At 45.5% G+C, this 18223-nt stretch overlaps 1 protein-coding gene across 10 annotated transcripts in view; it reads left to right on the top strand.

Moving 5' to 3' along the window:
• LOC112235083 (chromodomain-helicase-DNA-binding protein 9-like) overlaps positions 1–18223 on the top strand; it is a 112251-nt gene that overhangs the window by 35559 nt on the left and 58469 nt on the right. For 9 of the 10 annotated variants that reach the window (XM_042331015.1, XM_042331017.1, XM_042331016.1 and 6 more), the window contains one exon: positions 4933–5381. In XM_042331015.1, the coding sequence (XP_042186949.1) occupies positions 4933–5381 (449 nt within the window). Of the gene's footprint in view, positions 1–1236; positions 2055–4932; positions 5382–18223 lie in introns of those variants that run through there. The other variant, XM_042331019.1, reaches the window with a different exon arrangement.

Here is an 18223-nt window from a genome sequence, read left to right as displayed (position 1 = left end):
CTAGGCCTTTGTCCTTAAGAGCTCAGTGCCCCTTTCAGCTATTTCCATGTGAGATAATTCTGCTCTAATATCATTAAACAGTGTTACATTTCAGCCAGGGAGAGAGCTGATGCTCTGCTGCAAATGTCCTTCCCTTAGCCACATAGCCATGTAGCCTTTAGCCTGTAGCTTACTAGTCTGTAGCTTCAGACCTGTTACTGTTATTTCTAACTAGCAGGGAGCTAACTATCCATCTCCAGGTACTTGGCCTCCCCCTAGCCACATAGCCATTGAGGCTAGCCATAGCCTGTAGCTTACCAACCTATTCCGGGTTACTTCTGACTAGCAGGGAGCTAACAGTCAACCCCTAGGCTATGTAGCCCTTTGTGTAACCTGAGAAGGGGCTTATATGTTGTGCACAAGGTTTCAAACTAGAGTTCACTGTGAAAACACAGTCATGTGCTTTAGAGCAAGATGTATGGCTCTTTAAGTTTGTGTGTGTGTGTGAGCACGTGCATGTCTGTCTGGTGATGTGTGTGTCTCCACTCTGGGACCTAACCCTGTGCCAGGCAGGCTCCAGGCCAGCCAGGCATGTCTGTGTGTTCCCCTCCCAGCACCATGTGCCTGCTGGAGCACATGGCCCTTGCGTCATGTTCCAGGGAGCCCCCTCCCTCTCTTCCATTGCCCCTCCAGTGACTGTCAGTCATGGAAGGGAGAGAAGGCTCGTCACGGCCTATCCTTTCACATCTCGCATACATTTGTGTGTGTGGGGGGCTATCCTGTCACCTCTTTCGAGAGCGATTCTCTTCCTGTGTGGCTGGGTGGCCAGCATCTATCTGCGTCTCTCTTTCCCCACCAGAGTGTGTCTGAGATCACTGCTTTACTGACCGTCTCTGGGAGTGTTAGTGTGCTGTACTAGGGACAGTGCTGTGGCTTTTTAGCCTCATGGTTTCAGGGTTTTGCACACGTTGGTTGTTTGCTGTTTGGACTTTTAATATTGTATTTAGTTTTATCTCATAGTGGATTTTCATGTTATGATTCTGTACAACATAAAATGATGTCATTCAGTTTCTTGTGTATACTGTTTTATGTATAGAGCAATGTGCAACACATGCAAGCCTGCATTCCATTTATGTTAATCTCTGTGCTTGTGTAGAAATTCAGTGCTTTTGGGGTTAAGTTGTGAAAGTTAATGTAATAACTGCTAGCACCATCTGCTGGCCTACTTCCTCACAAAGAGAGAGAGAGTGAGTGAGAGAGAGAGAGAACGAGTCTGGATTTTAACGACATCTCTAATATTCATGCTGATGCATTTTGCTGCTTTGTGCTGCTTTCATTTTCCACCGCTCTGCTGCTGGAGACTCCAGCTCCTCGCCATACACACCCCAGCAACGGGAGAGGGAGGGCAGAGAGGGAAGAGGAGAGGAAAACTAGTGGAAAAAGGAAAACAACCAAGCCCGCTAGCTAGCTCAAAACCCTTTTTGTGTACAAAGGAGTAGCCTACCTTACCCTGGGATGTAAGAGAAAGAGGCACGAACGAAGGGAGCAAGAAAAAGGAACGAGTAGAGCGAGCGGACGGAGAGAGCACGCGATCGCTGGCGGAGGGGAATCAATGAGAAGGGAGGGAAGAGAGGAGGGTAGAGCGAGAGACACTCGCACAACAAACCGCACGCAGTAGCAGCAGAATGAGACGAGCTTCCTGGACTGCCACTGCCTCGCACCTCTTCTGGCGCAACCAGCCCTGCTCCCAGCTCTCCCAGTGATCTAACAGCCCAGCCCCATGCACTCCTACTGAGCCTGAGCCCTGCCCGCTAGGGGAGGAGAGGAGTGGAGAGGAGGTGAAGGAGAGGAGGCTCCACCGCCCGCCTGTACGCTGCTTGTGGAGGGGGGAGGGGGTGGACACGCAGCTCAAGCAAGACAGACCATCGAACGAAAGAGAGAGTGAGCGAGCGAGAAAGAGAGAGAAAAAACCCGGCAAAAGGGCAAGGCTTTTGTTAGGTGGTTGGAGAGAGAGGGGGAGGAAGAACAAAAAAATTGAAAAAAACATGTCTACAGTGAAGAGGCCAAGAGGAAGGGTAAGTGAGCTGCACAGAGAGAGAGGAGGGGCCGGACGACAGGAACTGAACAACCTCCTCTGCTACTGGCTCATGCTGCCTGCCAGATGCAGCTCCACTGTCGCCATCTTGAACTCCTTGTTGCTGCTCTTTCCCATACTAATTTGCTTAGCTGTGCTAGCTATGCTCTCCCTTCACTACCCCCCTCCTTTCACTTTATCCCTCGTTTTCTCTCATCTCCATAGATTCCTCCCCATCTCTGGTTCGATGCAAAAGGCGATGTGTTTGTGTGTCACATAAGATGACTACATCAGTCACACAGCGTTCTGCATGAGGGATTGAGGGAAGTAAGGGGTTAGTGAGTGAGTGAGCGGACTAACTGGCCCAAATGTCCTGGCTATCTCTATCTCTCTGTAGTCTTTCCTTACTGTAATAGTGCAAAGTGTTTTCATGGGAGCGTGTGGTGGCAGAGAGAGAGATTGAAATCACTGCAGTGCTGGCAGCCTGTAATTTCAGTTATTTATAGTCGTATTACACAGCTGCAGAGCACTTGGTTTTGGTGCATTTTTCTTCTCTCTCCCTTTCTCACTCACTTTTTATACAAACTCTCATTCCTGCTCTCATTCCCGCCCTCTGCCCTTGCTCCCCTTTGCTCCTTCCCTCTTTTCCCTGTTCTTTACCTTGACTTTCTCTTTCCTCACCCTCTTGTTTTTTTTACCTTGAACTTGAATAATGAGAATATTTCAGTTCTGGGCAATGATTTCCACTAATAGCCTGGGTATCACAGCACATGTTAAACATATAATTCTGTAGCTACAGCTCTTGTTTATCTTCATTTATATCTCCCCTCCCCCTGCTTTGTTTGTGGCAGTTCAAGATAATTCTCTTTATTTAGCAGTCAGGAAAGCAACTGGCTGTGCCGTGCTGTGGCTCGGCCTCGGGTCATGTAGCCATCCACTCTGACTGCAACATGTTGAGATTAGCTCATCCATTTATAGGCTCTGGGCCCACCCGAAGGGAATAAACCTCAGCCCATGTGCCGGTCCTGCCTGTCTCTTGTTTCTTTCTTCCTGTCTTAATGAAACTTTGTGCTGCTGCAATCTATGTGACTAGGGGGAAAAATGTGTGGCTAGCAGAAAGTTCAGAGAGCAACACTTTCAGTATGTCTGTGAGGTAGTGGGGTAGAGACACAGCAGCAGAATGGGATATTCTGTTGACTGGTTGTTTGTCTTTAAAAGGCTATCAAGCCTATATCAAGACTATATCATTATTGAGCCTATGTCAAGGCTATATCATTATCAAGCCTATGTCAAGGCTATATCATTATCAAGCCTATGTCAAGGCTATATCATTATCAAGCCTATGTCAAGGCTATATCATTATCAAGCCTATGTCAAGACTATATCATTATTGAGCCTATGTCAAGGCTATATCATTATCGAGCCTATGTCAAGGCTATATCATTATCAAGCCTATGTCAAGGCTATATCATTATCAAGCCTATGTCAAGGCTATATCATTATCAAGCCCATGTCAAGGCTATATCATTATCAAGCCTATGTCAAGACTATATCATTATCAAGCCTATGTCAAGGCTATATCATTATCAAGCTCATGTCAAGGCTATATCATTATCAAGCCTATGTCAAGGCTATATCATTATCAAGCCTATGTCAAGGCTATATCATTATCGAGCCTATGTCAAGGCTATATCATTATCAAGCCTATGTCAAGGCTATATCATTATCAAGCCTATGTCAAGGCTATATCATTATCAAGCCTATGTCAAGGCTATATCATTATCAAGCCTATGTCAAGGCTATATCATTATCAAGCCTATGTCAAGACTATATCATTATCAAGCCTATGTCAAGGCTATATCATTATCAAGGCTTAGAGGGTCTAATAAGAGAGGTACAGCCAACTAGCTATCAGTGTTGTTGTGACTTCTGCTGTGTGTTTTCTAGACCAGCTGGCTGTTGTTTTCAGTGTTCTGTTTTCTATATCGATCAGTGTAACTTCCCTTTCGACAATCACATTGATATCATACGGCCTTAGAATGCAATGAAAATGCGTACTTTTCCTCATCTGCCATTTCTTGGAAATTATGAGTTAAGCTTCCTGAGAAGGCTGATTTCTGAGTATGTCTCTCCTCTGTCAGCTACTGCTAAAGGCTACGACTACAAACTACACAGCTCATAGCATGTTGCTTCATCATTTCTAGTCTTTCTCTGTCAATGTCTCTCTCTCTCCCCACGTCACTAAGCAGCAGTGTAAGTATACAGCTTGATTGTTAGGCACATGGGGTTTTTCAGAGCTTCACTGATTCACTTTTGTAATCCCATTCCTTTGTGTTTACAACATTTCCTTATTGAGCCTGACTGGGTGACTTGACTCTCATTCCAGGCAGCAAAGCTGATATGGTACATTTCACACTTCTGTTCCTGAGGGGGAAGATGATGTGTGAGAGAGGCTGTGGAGGGTTAACTGAAGGGGAAGATGATGTGTGAGAGAGGCTGTGGAGGGTTAACTGAAGGGGAAGATGATGTGTGAGAGAGGCTGTGGGGGGTTAACTGAAGGGGAATGTGAGAACTAGGAGCTAAATGATCTAACTATTCAGTCTGAGATTCAGGAATGTAGGTTTGGTTTGGCAACATGAGAACATGAGCATAGTGGGGGGGATTAGTATGTGTGTGTGTGTGTGTGTTAACGACCACAAGATCATCCACTTCGCAGGAAATGACATTAAGATCAGGGCGAGAGTCCTTTGTAATACACAGCTCTTTCCAGTCTTGCTATTAATGCAGATGTATGTATGTATGTTACAATGACATCATCCTGTTGGTATATGTGTTCCCTCAGTCTGATTAATATCCCCCCTCCTCTCTCTCCTCTTCAGCCTCCCAAGAACAAGAATGCTAATGGTCCCAACAGCCACACAGCAGCGCGGGTCCTCAGCCCCCCGATGAAGAGCAGCTCATCCTCCTCGTCTTCATCCTCCTACAGCTCGTCGTTGGAGAAGCGGGCCCAGCGGAGGCTGGTGAAGGAGCAGAGGGAGCAGCAGCAGCAGCAACTGATGGAGGAGGCTGGGGAGGACAAGCAGCAGAAGGCTAACAGGATCATCCATGAGGCCATTGCTAAGGCCCGGGAGAGAGGAGAGAAGAACATCCCCAGGGTTATGAGTCCAGAGAGCTTCCCCTCTGGGAGCTCCTCGGCCCACAGGAGAGAGAGGGAGAGGGACAGAGATAGAGACAGGGAGAGGGACCGTGGCAACAAGACCAGGACCAAGGCCTCCAAGAAAGCCCGCATTGTGCCCTCATCCAAGCCCAAACAGAAGGCCAAGATCGGGTAGGTGTCTCACTGACCTTGTTCTCATATGCCTCACTATGCCCTTATAACACCACAGCTGTATGGCATGACATAAGACCACGGTGTTGTATTTGTTTTGAAAAGTAATTTCAGTGGCCTTCCACATTAAATCTACCATTTTGTTTTTGCTCTGCATCCTGTCTAAAGCAAGTTGTGTCACACTGTCAATTCTCCTTTACGGCTTCGCTTCCTTAGTGCCCATTCATTTCTGGAGCACAATAGAATAGCTAGTTGACTATCTGCTAGCAGCTGCCAGTTTGACGGACATAGCTGCTCGTAAAATAGTAGCTGCCAAGATGGCAGCTCAAAGTTCATTTTAAAATTCATGACACATACAGACAGGAAGGAGCAACAACTGCTCCTGTTAGCATTTCGGCTAGCTTGTTGAAAATAGGACAGCTAGGTTATGACAGATACTAGTGGATATAGGGATTTAGTATATACTGTATGCAGTTCCCTTCCCCCTGTACAATGAAACTGTGTTGTTATACTGTAAGCCACACCCAATGTGAGCTCATGTAATATCTGAGGCAGAGAAAGACAGGCAGCCAGGCTTGGAGACAGGAAGAAGGCAGGCAGGCTGGGAGTCAGGAAGACTGGCAAGCTGACTGGCTGGGAGGCAGAAAGACATACAGGCAAGCTGGGAGACAGGAAGACATGCAGGCAAGCTGGGAGGCAGGAAGACATGCAGGCAAGCTGGGAGGCAGGGAGACATGCAGGCAAGCTGGGAGGCAGGGAGGAGGAATGTGTATATTGTCACTCAGGTCATCACCAGGGCGGTTATGGAAGCTGTGAAATGAAACCAACCAGGGATAGAGAGAGAGACACACTAGTTTCATATTCTCTTTAAGCGAGCAGGGCTGAGAACAACATAATGGCCGACTATATTGTCTCCCTGCCTGCTTCCTTGCTTCATGATTAATGATTATATGAGCTTGGTTGCTGCATGTGGAAATGGCAGTAACAGATAATGGATTTTGCTCTGTTTGTGAGAGATAGCGTGTTGCAGATGTTAATGAGGGAGAATAGACATCTGTCAGGAGGGTTGGGCTGAACCGGGTCTGTATGATTCATACTCAGGAAACCCAATGGGTCTGATGTTGAACACTAGAGATGGAGGTTTGAAATAATTTCACTATTAGAATAGTATCATGAATGTTTGTCAGATATTCATTATTATTATATATATATTTTTTAAAGTTTTTAACCTGGGTACTGCTGCGCGAGGGAGAGAGGCTGGTGCTCTATAGCTGCAGCTGCAGAGGGGGCGGTGTTTGTGAAATGGGAGTGAGCAGACGGACTGAAAGAAAGAGACGTCAAGGCGCCAACTCGGTTACAGCCAAGACTAGCTAACTTGTAGCAGCCACAATGATATTTATCATCCCATATAACAGTGCCGGTCTTGACTGGAGTAGCCTAGAGAAGCTAGCTAGCTGGGCTAATTGAGGTCACATGCTGTGCTTTCTCTCCAACCCCATTCAGATCAAACAACAGCCTACATATCTGTTGGTTGCTCCTTGTAGCCTACTACTTCCCATTTTGCTAACTTTTAATTCTGTAATTTGTATCCCATCTTGCATTGCATTAGTGAACTCACTCCACTTGCTACACATTGAGCCTATATGCCGCTTTGATTGGCCAACATAAACAACAAATCAAATCAAAATGAAATCACACTTTAAACAACAGGTGTAGACTAACTGTAAAATGCTTACTTACGGGCTCTTCCTAACAATGCAGGATAAAAAAATAAATATAATATTTAATAAATACACATTGACCAATTATAGCTTGGCTATGTACATGGGGTACCAGTACCGAGTCTGTGCAGGTGTATGAGGAAATTGAGGTAAATATGTACATGTAGGTAGGGTTAAAGTGACTATGCAACAGGATAGATAACAGACAGTAGCAGCAGTGACTGATGAGTGTGTAAGTGTTTGTGTGGCGACAATGTGCCTGTGTATACGTGTTGTGTGAGTAAGTGTGTGTGTTCATGTGTATGTGTTGGAGTGTCAGTGTGAATGTGTGGGTAGAGTCCAGTGTGTGTGTACTGAGTCAAAAAGAATTAGTGCAAAGAGGGTCAATGTAGATAGTCTGGGTAACTATTTAGCACTCTAATGGCTTGGGGGTAGAAGCTGTTCAGGAATGTTTTGGTCCCAGACTTAGCGCTCCACTACCGTTTGCCGTGCGCAAGCAGAGGGAACAGAACTGGGGTGGCTGGGTCTTTGACAATTTCTTGGGCCTTCCTCTGACACCACCTGGTATAGAGGTCCTGGGTGGCAGGGAGTTCGACCCTAGTGATGTACTGGGCCGTTAGCACTACCCTATGTAGTGCTTTGCGGTCGTATGCCAAGCAGTTGCCATAGCAAGAGGTGATGCAGCTTGTCGAGATGCTCTCAATGGTACAGCTGTAGAACGTTTTGAGGATCTGACGGCCCATGCAAACTCTTTTCAGCATCCTGAGGGAAGAGGCGTTGTCTTGCCCTCTTCACGACAGTGTTGGTGTGTTTGGACCATGATAGGTCCTTAGAGATGTTGACACAGAGGGACTTCAAGCTCTCGACCCACTCCACTACAGCCCCGTTGATGTGAATGGGAGTGTTCGGCCTTCAGTTTTCTGTAGTCCACAATAAGCTCCTTTGTCTTGCCCGCATTGAGGGAGAGGTTGTTGTCCTGGCACCACACTGCCAGGTCTCTGACCTCCTAAATATAGGCTGTCTCATCGTCATTGGTGATCAGGCCAGCAGTTGTGTCATCGGCAAACTTAATGATGGTGTTGGAGTCGTGTGTGGCCACATAGTTGTGTGAACAGGGAGTACAGAAGGGAACTAAGCACGCACCCCTGAGGGGCCCCGTGTTGAGGGTCAGCATGGCGGATGTGTTGTTGCCTACCCTCATGTTTTCTCTGAATAAGCGTTGTTGTACAATTTGACACTTAATTTCAAACAGTCAGCAATAATCTAATTCAGGGATTGTGAAGTTATACTTAGGCTAAATGTAAGCCTTCCACAAGCATAACACCCAATAATAATTTCATTATTTTATCAAAATAGTTTAACCTGCTTTTTTTTTTTCAATAATCAATGATCTGGCTTTCAAGTCCGTCTATGAAAAGGCTATTTTTTGTTACAAGTTTAACTAGAACCATGACTAATGCACATTCACTAATAACGACTAACTTCTTGTAGCAGGCTTTAGGCTGTAGATAATTAACACAGGTCTCATCAACAATCTCTCAAGTCCACGTGTTAGTGAATTGTTAGTGAATTGTTATGAGCACACCCTTCTGTCTCCAACTGTTTAAACAGCATGTTAGGCTGTCCACTTTATTCAGATGTTGAAATCAAGTGGTCTACCTTAATTCTCAGAATGAGATTGAGTTGACAGTTCTATATATAATTGTGTTTTATGCTTATTGCACATATATAAAACACAGACTAGACAGCTAGTATAACAGTCTTTGGCTAAAGAGCATACATTTTCAAAATGTACCAAGGAAGTGAAGCTACAGTATTAGCATTTAAACCCACAGTATTTGTTGTATCACTGGAAGCTGACTTAGGCCTATTTATTTGAACTTTTCCCTATTCTCATATTGAAAGGTGTTATTTATTTGTCACGTCTGAGATTATTACTAACATATCTAAATTAGTAATATGCCCTAGCCTTATTTTATATGATATAACCTAACCTATTTTTACACAATGTAGAACTTGTAAAGCAAAGGTCTGATTTGTGAAACTAGGCTAAACACAGAATTAAACCTACTCTTTCCACTATTGTTTCAATTCTTCTTTCATGAAGCTTGTTACGTCATACATTCCAGCCATTTTGAAATATCAAAGTATATCAAAGCTCCTTACTCTTTCTTTTAACATGTAGCATCATCTCTTACATACCTTAGCCTAAATTCATTATAGTTAAGTGTTTTGGCCTGTACATAATGTTGCTAAATGAAAAACACGTTTAGTCCTGTCCTGCATCTAAAGAATGAACTTCCTTCAGTACAGGTTGATCCATCCCAGAGTTCCTCAGTCTCCTCTCTGACTTGTAGGATTGTGCTAGTGATGCTATGAGACAGTCCCAAAGCCTTCCTCCCCAGGTGTCTGATTTACAGTAGTGTCTGTGGAGGTCTGTCCAGAGCAGGGAGAGCAGAGAGGGGCTGACACCCCAGTGCCAGGCCATACACTAGAAAACCAGGCATGGACTCTGTCCGCTATAGGGAGGGATGGTCACTGTAGGGATGTTGTCTCAATGCAGAGGAGAGAAGAGGATGTTTTACTATGACCGACCCCTCTCGCAAGGCTTTTGCCTTTGTTTATATGTGTGTGTGTGTGTGTGTGTGTGTGTGTGTGTGTGTGTGTGTGTGTGTGTGTGTGTGTGTGTGTGTGTTGAAGACTGTTGTTCTACAGTGTGTCTATATGAAAGGATGTTTTCATTGCTTTGAGTGGGTTGGCACAGTAGCATAGCATGTGTTTGTATGTTTGTGTCCTCTGTTCTGTCGTCGTTGCTATGTACCTGTAGGCCTATATGTAATGTGGTGAGTTTGTGTTTGTGCTTTCTGTTGTCGCTGTGTGCCAATGTGGCTAGTGTACATGTGTGTGCCAGTGCAGTGTGTGTGTGTGTGAGGTGCGGTGCAGTACAGTGTGAGGTGCGGTGCAGTACAGTGTGAGGGATCATCCTCATGCAGGGTAATGAAGACAGCAGGAGTACATGGTGCTCTGGGGAGGTTTCATGCAGACAGAGGAACCACAGTGTGTGTGTTCTGCCCTCCCAGGGTCTTCTCATGTAATATTAACGCTCAGCCTTCTCCCTGTCAGCACCCGCACCGCTGCAGAGGCACTTACCTTCCACAACAGTGCCTCTGCTATATGTGTGTGTGTGTGTGTGTGTGTGTGTTTGTGTTTGTTTGTGTGTGTGTGTGTGTGTGCGCGTAATTGTTTCTAGATGTGTTCTTGAATGTGTGTGTTTATATGGTAGTTATACAGTATAATATAAGGGTGTATGTACGTGATTGTGTGGGACCGTGTGTGTGTGAGTATAATCCACAACATAAGCGTGTGTGTGTCTGTGTGTATGCATATGTGCCTACATGTTTCTCTGCCATGTGACCAGCATGCTTGTCTGAGTGGGGGGTTGGGACTGAGCTAATAGTATTATCAGACTGGCTGTAGGAGCCTGCAGGGGGAGTAGCCTGTGTCTGTAAGACCACCCCAGCACAATGATTGTTAAGGTGTCAGCATGCTTCAGCAAGGCTGGCTTCTAGCTGAACTCGGCTAGCTGAACAGAACGAGTGTGCTCACATACTCCCTTAAAAGACCTTCGGTTGAAAAACAAGAAAAAAACGCAATAGTACTGTTTGTCCATTTTGAGATGCCGTAGCCAGTATACACTTCCTGAAAATAGTATTAAACTAAGATAACTCATGACATCTGTCATTAATTTAGGCGTTTTTGCAGAGGAGATAGATCTTAGTCACACAGTCTAACTAAGATGTTTGGTGCAGTATTTCTCCAGTAATTTGACATCTAACTAAGATGTTTGGTGCAGTATTTCTCCAGTAATTTGACATCTAACTAAGATGTTTGGTGCAGTATTTCTCCAGTAATTTGACATCTAACTAAGATGTTTGGTGCAGTATTTCTCCAGTAATTTTACATCTAACTAAGATGCTTGGTGCAGTATTTCTCCAGTATTTTTTTGGTATGTAAACAAGTTGTCTCTTAATTGAAGAGTCTACTGTTGACCAATCATTGACGAAGGGGCATAGATTTCAGCCACCGACTTTAGCTTGCCTCAAGAAAGGGGAGGGGTATGGGACCAGAGGACAGGGTGAGGGAGGGGTATGGGACCAGAGGACAAGGTGAGGGAGGGGTATGGGACCAGAGGACAAGGGTGAGTGAGGGGTATGGGACCCGAGGACAGGGTGAGGGAGGGGTATGGGACCAGAGAACAAGGTGAGGGAGGGGTATGGGACCAGGGGACAGGGTGAGGGAGGGGTATGGGACCAAATCACAAGGTGAGGGAGGGGTATGGGACTAGAGGACAAGGTGAGGGAGGGGTATGGGACCAGAGGACAGGGTGAGGGAGGGGTATGGGACCAGAGGACAGGGTGAGGGAGGGGTATGGTACCAGAGGACAAGGGTGAGCGAGGGGTATGGGACCCGAGGACAGGGTGAGTGAGGGGTATGGGACCAGAGAACAAGGTGAGGGAGGGGTATGGGACCCGAGGACAGGGTGAGTGAGGGGTATGGGACCAGAGAACAAGGTGAGGGAGGGGTATGGGACCAGAGGACAGGGTGAGGGAGGGGTATGGGACCAGATAACAAGGTGAGGGAGGGGTATGGGACTAGAGGACAAGGTGAGGGAGGGGTATGGGACCAGAGGACAGGGTGAGGGAGGGGTATGGGACCAGAGGACAGGGTGAGGGAGGGGGGTGCAGGAAGGGGATGGAGGGTAGGTAGGGAGGGGATGGAAGAGATGGAGGGTAGGTAGGGAGGGGATGGAGGGTACGAAGGGGATGGAGGGTAGGTAGGGAAGGGATGGAGGGTAGGGAGGATATGGAGGGTAGGTAGGGAGGGGATGGAGGGTACGAAGGGGATGGAGGGTAGGTAGGGAAGGGATGGAGGGTAGGGAGGATATGGAGGGTAGGTAGGGAGGGGATGGATGGTAGGGAGGGTAGGTAGGTAGGTGATGGAGGGTAGTTAGGGGATGGAGGGTAGTAAGGTGATGGAGTGATAGGGAGGAGGCTAGGGGGGATGGAGGGATAGGGAGGGGATGGAGGGATAGGGAGGGGATGGATGGGAAAGCCTCAAATCAAATGTCCTGAGGGGGTTACAGCTAGAAGTCAGGGTTGGCTGATCACACACTAGTTTCTGAAATTGCATAGTGTTTTTATAGCTACCTACCTGGTGAAAAACAAGCTCATCAGGAGATGAAACCATTATTGTAAAGCACCTTCCTCTTTATTCCCATTCTCCTCTCCTCTCCTCTCCTCCCTCTCTCCCTAGTACATTTTTCTAAATATTCCTCCCCAGTTTTGGTTTCTTCCTAACATGCTGGGGGCTGTTAGCAGAAAGCTTCCTCCGTGTGTGCGTGTGTGTGCGTGTGTGCAGGGCAGCAGGCGTGATCTGAATGTGCTGATACTACACTGTTGTCTACTGAGAAACATCTAACAAAATGGTGCAAGCGAGATCAATTACACAATATAAAATGGGGGTTTAGAGTAGGCCTATAGACTACAGTAGAGTCAGTGTAGAGCGGGTTGGGTTCATATCTCCATGCCTGCCTGCCACGCAGCATAGTCTTCCTATCTAATCCTCTTCACTCACACTCTGATTAAAAAATCCCAAAGCTGTTTTCTTAATTAAGTGTTTTTTATAATCCTTTGTGTGTGTCCATGAGTGTGTGCGTGCGTGTGTGTGTGGGCATGCGAATGTTGTGTGTGTGTGTGAATGCTTTTGCTTGTGTGTATGCGTGTGTGTGCGTGTGTGTGTATGTGTGTGCGTGTTTTGTCAATATGTTCGTGTGTGTGTGAGCTCATATGTCGACTGCATGCAGAACAAAGCATAAATCCCTTGTGCAGGTTCCTGCACTCTGCTGATATTTTCCATCACCAAGCTGTGTGTGTGTGTGTGTGTGTGAGTGTTGGAGAGGGGGAAGATTACACGGCCATTCATAAGGAGGGGGATTTTCTCACGGAGCCCAGGCAGCACAGGGCCAGCAGCACCACTGTCACTGTAATCCCCTCAGGATAGGTTCCACTGTGTTACACGCACACACACCCAACACACATTCTACACACTCCATCCGCTGCCAGAGGTTCATTCATCTCAGTCCATCTACAAACACATAGCCTTTTAGCTATACAGTTGTAATGTTATACCCTGAAAGGGGGAATATGAGAACTGATTCACACTGACACGTAGCATCAGTGACTGTTCAGTCAGTTCTAATGACCAATGACATAAAATCATCAATCATCAACTCTTTACTAGAGGTCGACCGATTGATTTTTCAACACTGATACCGATTATTGGAAGACTAAAAAAGCCGATACCGATTAATCGGCCAATTTTTATTTATTTAATTTATTTGTTATAATGACAATTACAACAATACTGAATGAACACTTATTTTAACGTAATATAATACATCAATAAAATCAATTTAGCCTCAAGTAAATAATGAAACATGTTCAATTTGGTTTAAATAATGCAAAAACAAAGTGTTGGCGAAGAAAGTAAAAGTGCAATATGTGCCATGTAAGAAAGCTAATGTTTAAATTCCTTGCTCAGAACATGAGAACATATGAAAGTGTGTGTGTGTGAATGATGTATGTTTATGGTGTATACCAGGGGTACTCAACTCTTACCCTACGAAGTCCGGAGCCTGATGGTTTTCTGTTCTACCTGATAATGAATTGCACACACTTGCTGTCCCAGGTCTACATCAGTCCCTGTTTAGAAGGGAACAATGAAAAAAATGCAGTGGAACTGGCTTCGACATCCAGAGTTGAGTTTGAGGGCTGTATATGCAGGGACCTGATCTGAGCCATAATGGAGACTAGGCATTTACCACCCCATTATCAGATTAGAGGAGAAATGGAGCCTATGTTTTTTGTCCACCCTTTGGTTCTGAAATCACCATAACCCACTAATTAACTTGTAATTTATGCAGATTAAGTGTTAGTAGTGAGCTAGTAATCTATCAATATTCATTGTTTACAAATTAGCAATGACATTGCTAATGAATATATAGCACAACTTTGGATTTCACCCCATCTCAAATTTGACTGTTTTTGACCATTTGAAAGTTTTTAGTTTGCTTCTTATCTCCTCCCGCTTTGGCATGCAGTGCGCCTCACAAAAGTGATTCCTCGTTATGAAATTGTCAACTTTATTCTGTATATAAAAAATATATATCTATACACTGACTGTTTAAAGCAAAACTACCAAAACTATTGCTGATGGTGAACCTGAACAATCAAAATAAAATCAATTGTCAGCCGATATAGCCAGATGAGTGTTGTTTCCAGTAGCTTACTTTTATTCCAGTAAAACAGCAATTTCAACAGCGCATAGGTAGCAAATTACATAGGTTGTCACTCAACTAATAAAGCCTAATATCCCGCAAGCCATTTTAGCATTTGAATACTGAAGGTGCCGGGCAGATGTGCAAGAACAGGAACATGCCGCCTAACTTGCAGTGCACAGTTTGACTAGGCTACTGACATTCCCTAGGGTTGTTTGGAATGCAAAATGACTTGTAGATCAATAACTGTCAACACAGTTACATGCTTAGTTCCACACTGAAGGAGACGACGCATCAGTTGTCACAAAATATTAGGTGTTTTTGGAAGGTAGAAAGGAAGTAATATGAGCAAAAAATGTGAGTAAATCGGTGAATCGTAATTTTTTAATTGATTTTCTGACCGATGCGTGTTATATGTGGATCGGTTTGGGCTACACCGACCAATGCTGTCCTATCTTAAACATTTGAATCAAGGGCGATGTGTATCGATGAATCGTTACACCCCTAATTAGTATAGATTTTCTTAGGGTACCTTATGTGGGGCCCTGACCCCAAGTTTGGGAACCACCATAGTAATCTCTCGCTCTGCTTGCTTCCTCTCTCTGTCTCATCTGCTTCCTCCTGCATGCATTTCAGGCTGCCTCAGCCTCACCTCTGAGTACCACATCACTGTCTGTCTAAGTAGCCTACTCTCTGTACAGCAAAGTTAATATGAGAACTTAGTAGTCTATTTAGGTAGGCTCCTTTTAACGTTCGCTTCTTACTTCATCCTTCTAGCTGGGTAAGTAACACTAGCCAGAGCCCTTCAACGTTACTGCAATAGAAGTCTCTGCTGGCATCTAGCCACCTGACTGACTGAGCGACTATTTATCTGTCGGGCACTCATTCTCCCAGAGTCTGTTTTTGCATCTCGCAAACTAACTGTCAGCAGTGTCTCTCATTGCCCGTTTGAGCCGACTCTAAGCTGGGGTAGTTTGTTTCACGTCTCACGCCGTCGGGCCTGTGCCGAGGGAGGGCGGAGTTAGCCGTTTGAGAAAGTGGTGAATAATGCTGTTCAAAATGCAAACCATGGAGGAAAATCAGGAGGATGCAGGGGAACATAACAAACAAACCACTGTTCATGATTCCACTCGTTCGCAAAGAGGCAGGCGAGATTAGAACTCAGTCAGATCAAGAATATAAGCATTGCGATCTTTGAGGTGATGGCAGCAGATGAATGGCACAACAATGGGCCTCAAGACGATCCTGCAGGTGAAGAAGCTGGATGTGGAGGTCCTGGGGTGGTGGGGTTACACGTGGTCTGCGGTTGTGAGGCTGGTTGGACATACCGCCAACTTCTCTAAAACAATGTTGATGGCGACTTATGGTAGAGAAATTAACATTAAATTCTCTGACAATAGCTCTCGTGGACATTCCTACTAGATGGCAATGTGTTGTGTGACAAAACTGCACATTTTAGAGTGGCCTTTTATTGGCACCAGCACAAGGTGCACCTGTATAATGATCGTGCCTTTTAATCAGCTTCTTGATATGCCACACCTGTCAGGTGGATGGATTATCTTGGCAAAGAGAAATGCTCACCAACAGGGATGTAAACATTTGAGAGAAATAAGCTTTTTGTGCGTATGGAACCTTTTCTGTGATCTTTTATTTCAGCTCAATGAAACATGGGACCAACACTTTACATGTTGAGGACCTCTGTGTCTTGTTATGTAGGTACTGCCCTTGCTACAGTGAACTTAGGGGTAACACTGGCGCCTTGTGTAGGCTGGTCTGTCCCAAGTTCTCATTCCTCACGGGGGACCCTGGAACACGTCAGTGTGCCCTCGGCCTACAAAATACTGTCACACTGTTCTCCCTCCAAACACACAGAATGGTGGGTGGTGTGCCAACTAGGACAGGGCAGTGCTGGGGGGCTGAGCATGGAGAGGAGAATGCTGGGTTATTAGGCACCAGGCAGGATGAGGATCTGCTCATGGGAGCCAAACGGGGCCACTGCCAGAACTAGAAGTACAGCTCTCTGGGAATCACTGTAACTCCATCAGACTATCTAGCCTGTCTGCTGGAGTGAAGGCCAAACTCACCTACCATAGAGGGGACAGCTGGACTTGAGAGGAGAAGGACATGTAGAGAGAAAGAAGATGAGAGATGGCACTGCTGTAGTTAAGTATTGGGTGCCTGATTGGTGCCTGTGTGGTTTCAGTAATAGTGCTATTGGTCTGTTATTTACTCTATGTGCGTGTGTTGGTGCGTCCCTGTGTATGTATCAACTGTAATACCTATGAAACGTCTGTAGTGGTGGTATTAGTAGTAAACTGTGGGTGGGAATGTATAAAGCCAGTCTGTGGTCTTGGTTGGGTTCTGAGGCTGTAAAGCCTGTGTGATGTTGGATGTGCTCCACATGTGTATCTGCGTCACGCCTCTCCTGTTCCTCCTCGTCCTCCCATCATGCTCTCTGTTTTGCCCTCTAAGGGCTTGCTAAACCTCCGTACACATTCCAACAACAATGACGCACATCACAGCTGCCAACCCGTAGGATGCTTCCTCCTAGGGCTGGGCGGAATACCGTATTTTATGATATACCGGTATTGATGCAGGGACCGGTTTGGGTTTTTACTTTACCTTTTTACTGGTATTTGAATAGTTGGTTTGTTAAATGTGATACGCCATGTGTAATGTCAATTTTTATAGTTTACTTTGCTACTTGAGTCATCTCTCTCTGCTCTTTCTCTCTGTGGCACTTTCCACACAGACCTAGCCATGCCCCCTGTCACTCAAGGAGCGCATTTGATGTTCCTCAACCACGAGACACTTGCGTTCCTTCGGCATGGTCAATGCAGCACATGCAACAATGTTGATGACAACAATGATGTTTCACTTTGCTTCTTAATATAAACCCACCAGTGATCTATAATGGCACTATTAGTTTGTGTTTCTTACATAAGCAAACAGCTAGTTTGTCTTTTCTTAGCAAGTTGCCTTAAATCTTGTGTGATGCTAATTGTTAGACACTAATGCTAATAGCTAGCTAGCTAATAAACGTACTGAGTAAGCACAAACGTGGCTAGCTAATACAGCCTAATAATACCAGTGATGGTGTAGAGCTAAATCAGCATGTTGTTTGTGCAACAGTGTCTTCTAAATCAAATAAAATCAAATTTTATTTGTCACATACACATGGTTAGCAGATGTTAATGTGAGTGTAGTGAAATGCTTGTGCTTTGTCAGGTAGGGTGGAGGTGATATGGTCCTCGACTAGTCTCTCAAAGCACTTCATGATGACGGAAGTGAGTGCTACGGGGCGGTAGTCGTTTAGCTCAGTTACCTTAGCTTTATTGGGAACAGGAACAATGGTGGCCCTCTTGAAGCATGTGGGGACAGCAGACTGGGATAAGGATTGATTGAATATGTCCGTAAACACACCAGCCAGCTGGTCTGCACATGCTCTGAGGATGCGGCTGGGGATACCGTCTGAGCCTGCAGCCTTGTGAGGGTTAACACGTTTAAATGTTTTACTCACGTCGGCCGCAGTGAAGGAGAGTCCGCAGGTTTTCGTAGTGGGCCGTGTCAGTGGCACTGTATTGTCCTCAAAGCGGGCAAAGAAGTTGTTTAGTCTGTCTGGGAGCAAGACATCCTGGTCCGTGACGGGGCTGGTTTTCTTTTTGTATTCCGTGATTGACTGTAGACCCTGCCACATACCTCTTGTGTCTGAGCCGTTGAATTGCGACTCTACTTTGTCTCTATACTGACGCTTAGCTTGTTTGATTGCCTTGCGGAGGGAATAG

This window comes from Oncorhynchus tshawytscha, linkage group LG12 (assembly GCF_018296145.1).
Source record: "Oncorhynchus tshawytscha isolate Ot180627B linkage group LG12, Otsh_v2.0, whole genome shotgun sequence".
Taxonomy (NCBI): Eukaryota; Metazoa; Chordata; class Actinopteri; order Salmoniformes; family Salmonidae; genus Oncorhynchus; species Oncorhynchus tshawytscha.
Note: the sequence above shows the minus strand (reverse complement) of the source record. Positions and strands in the feature narration are given on the sequence as shown.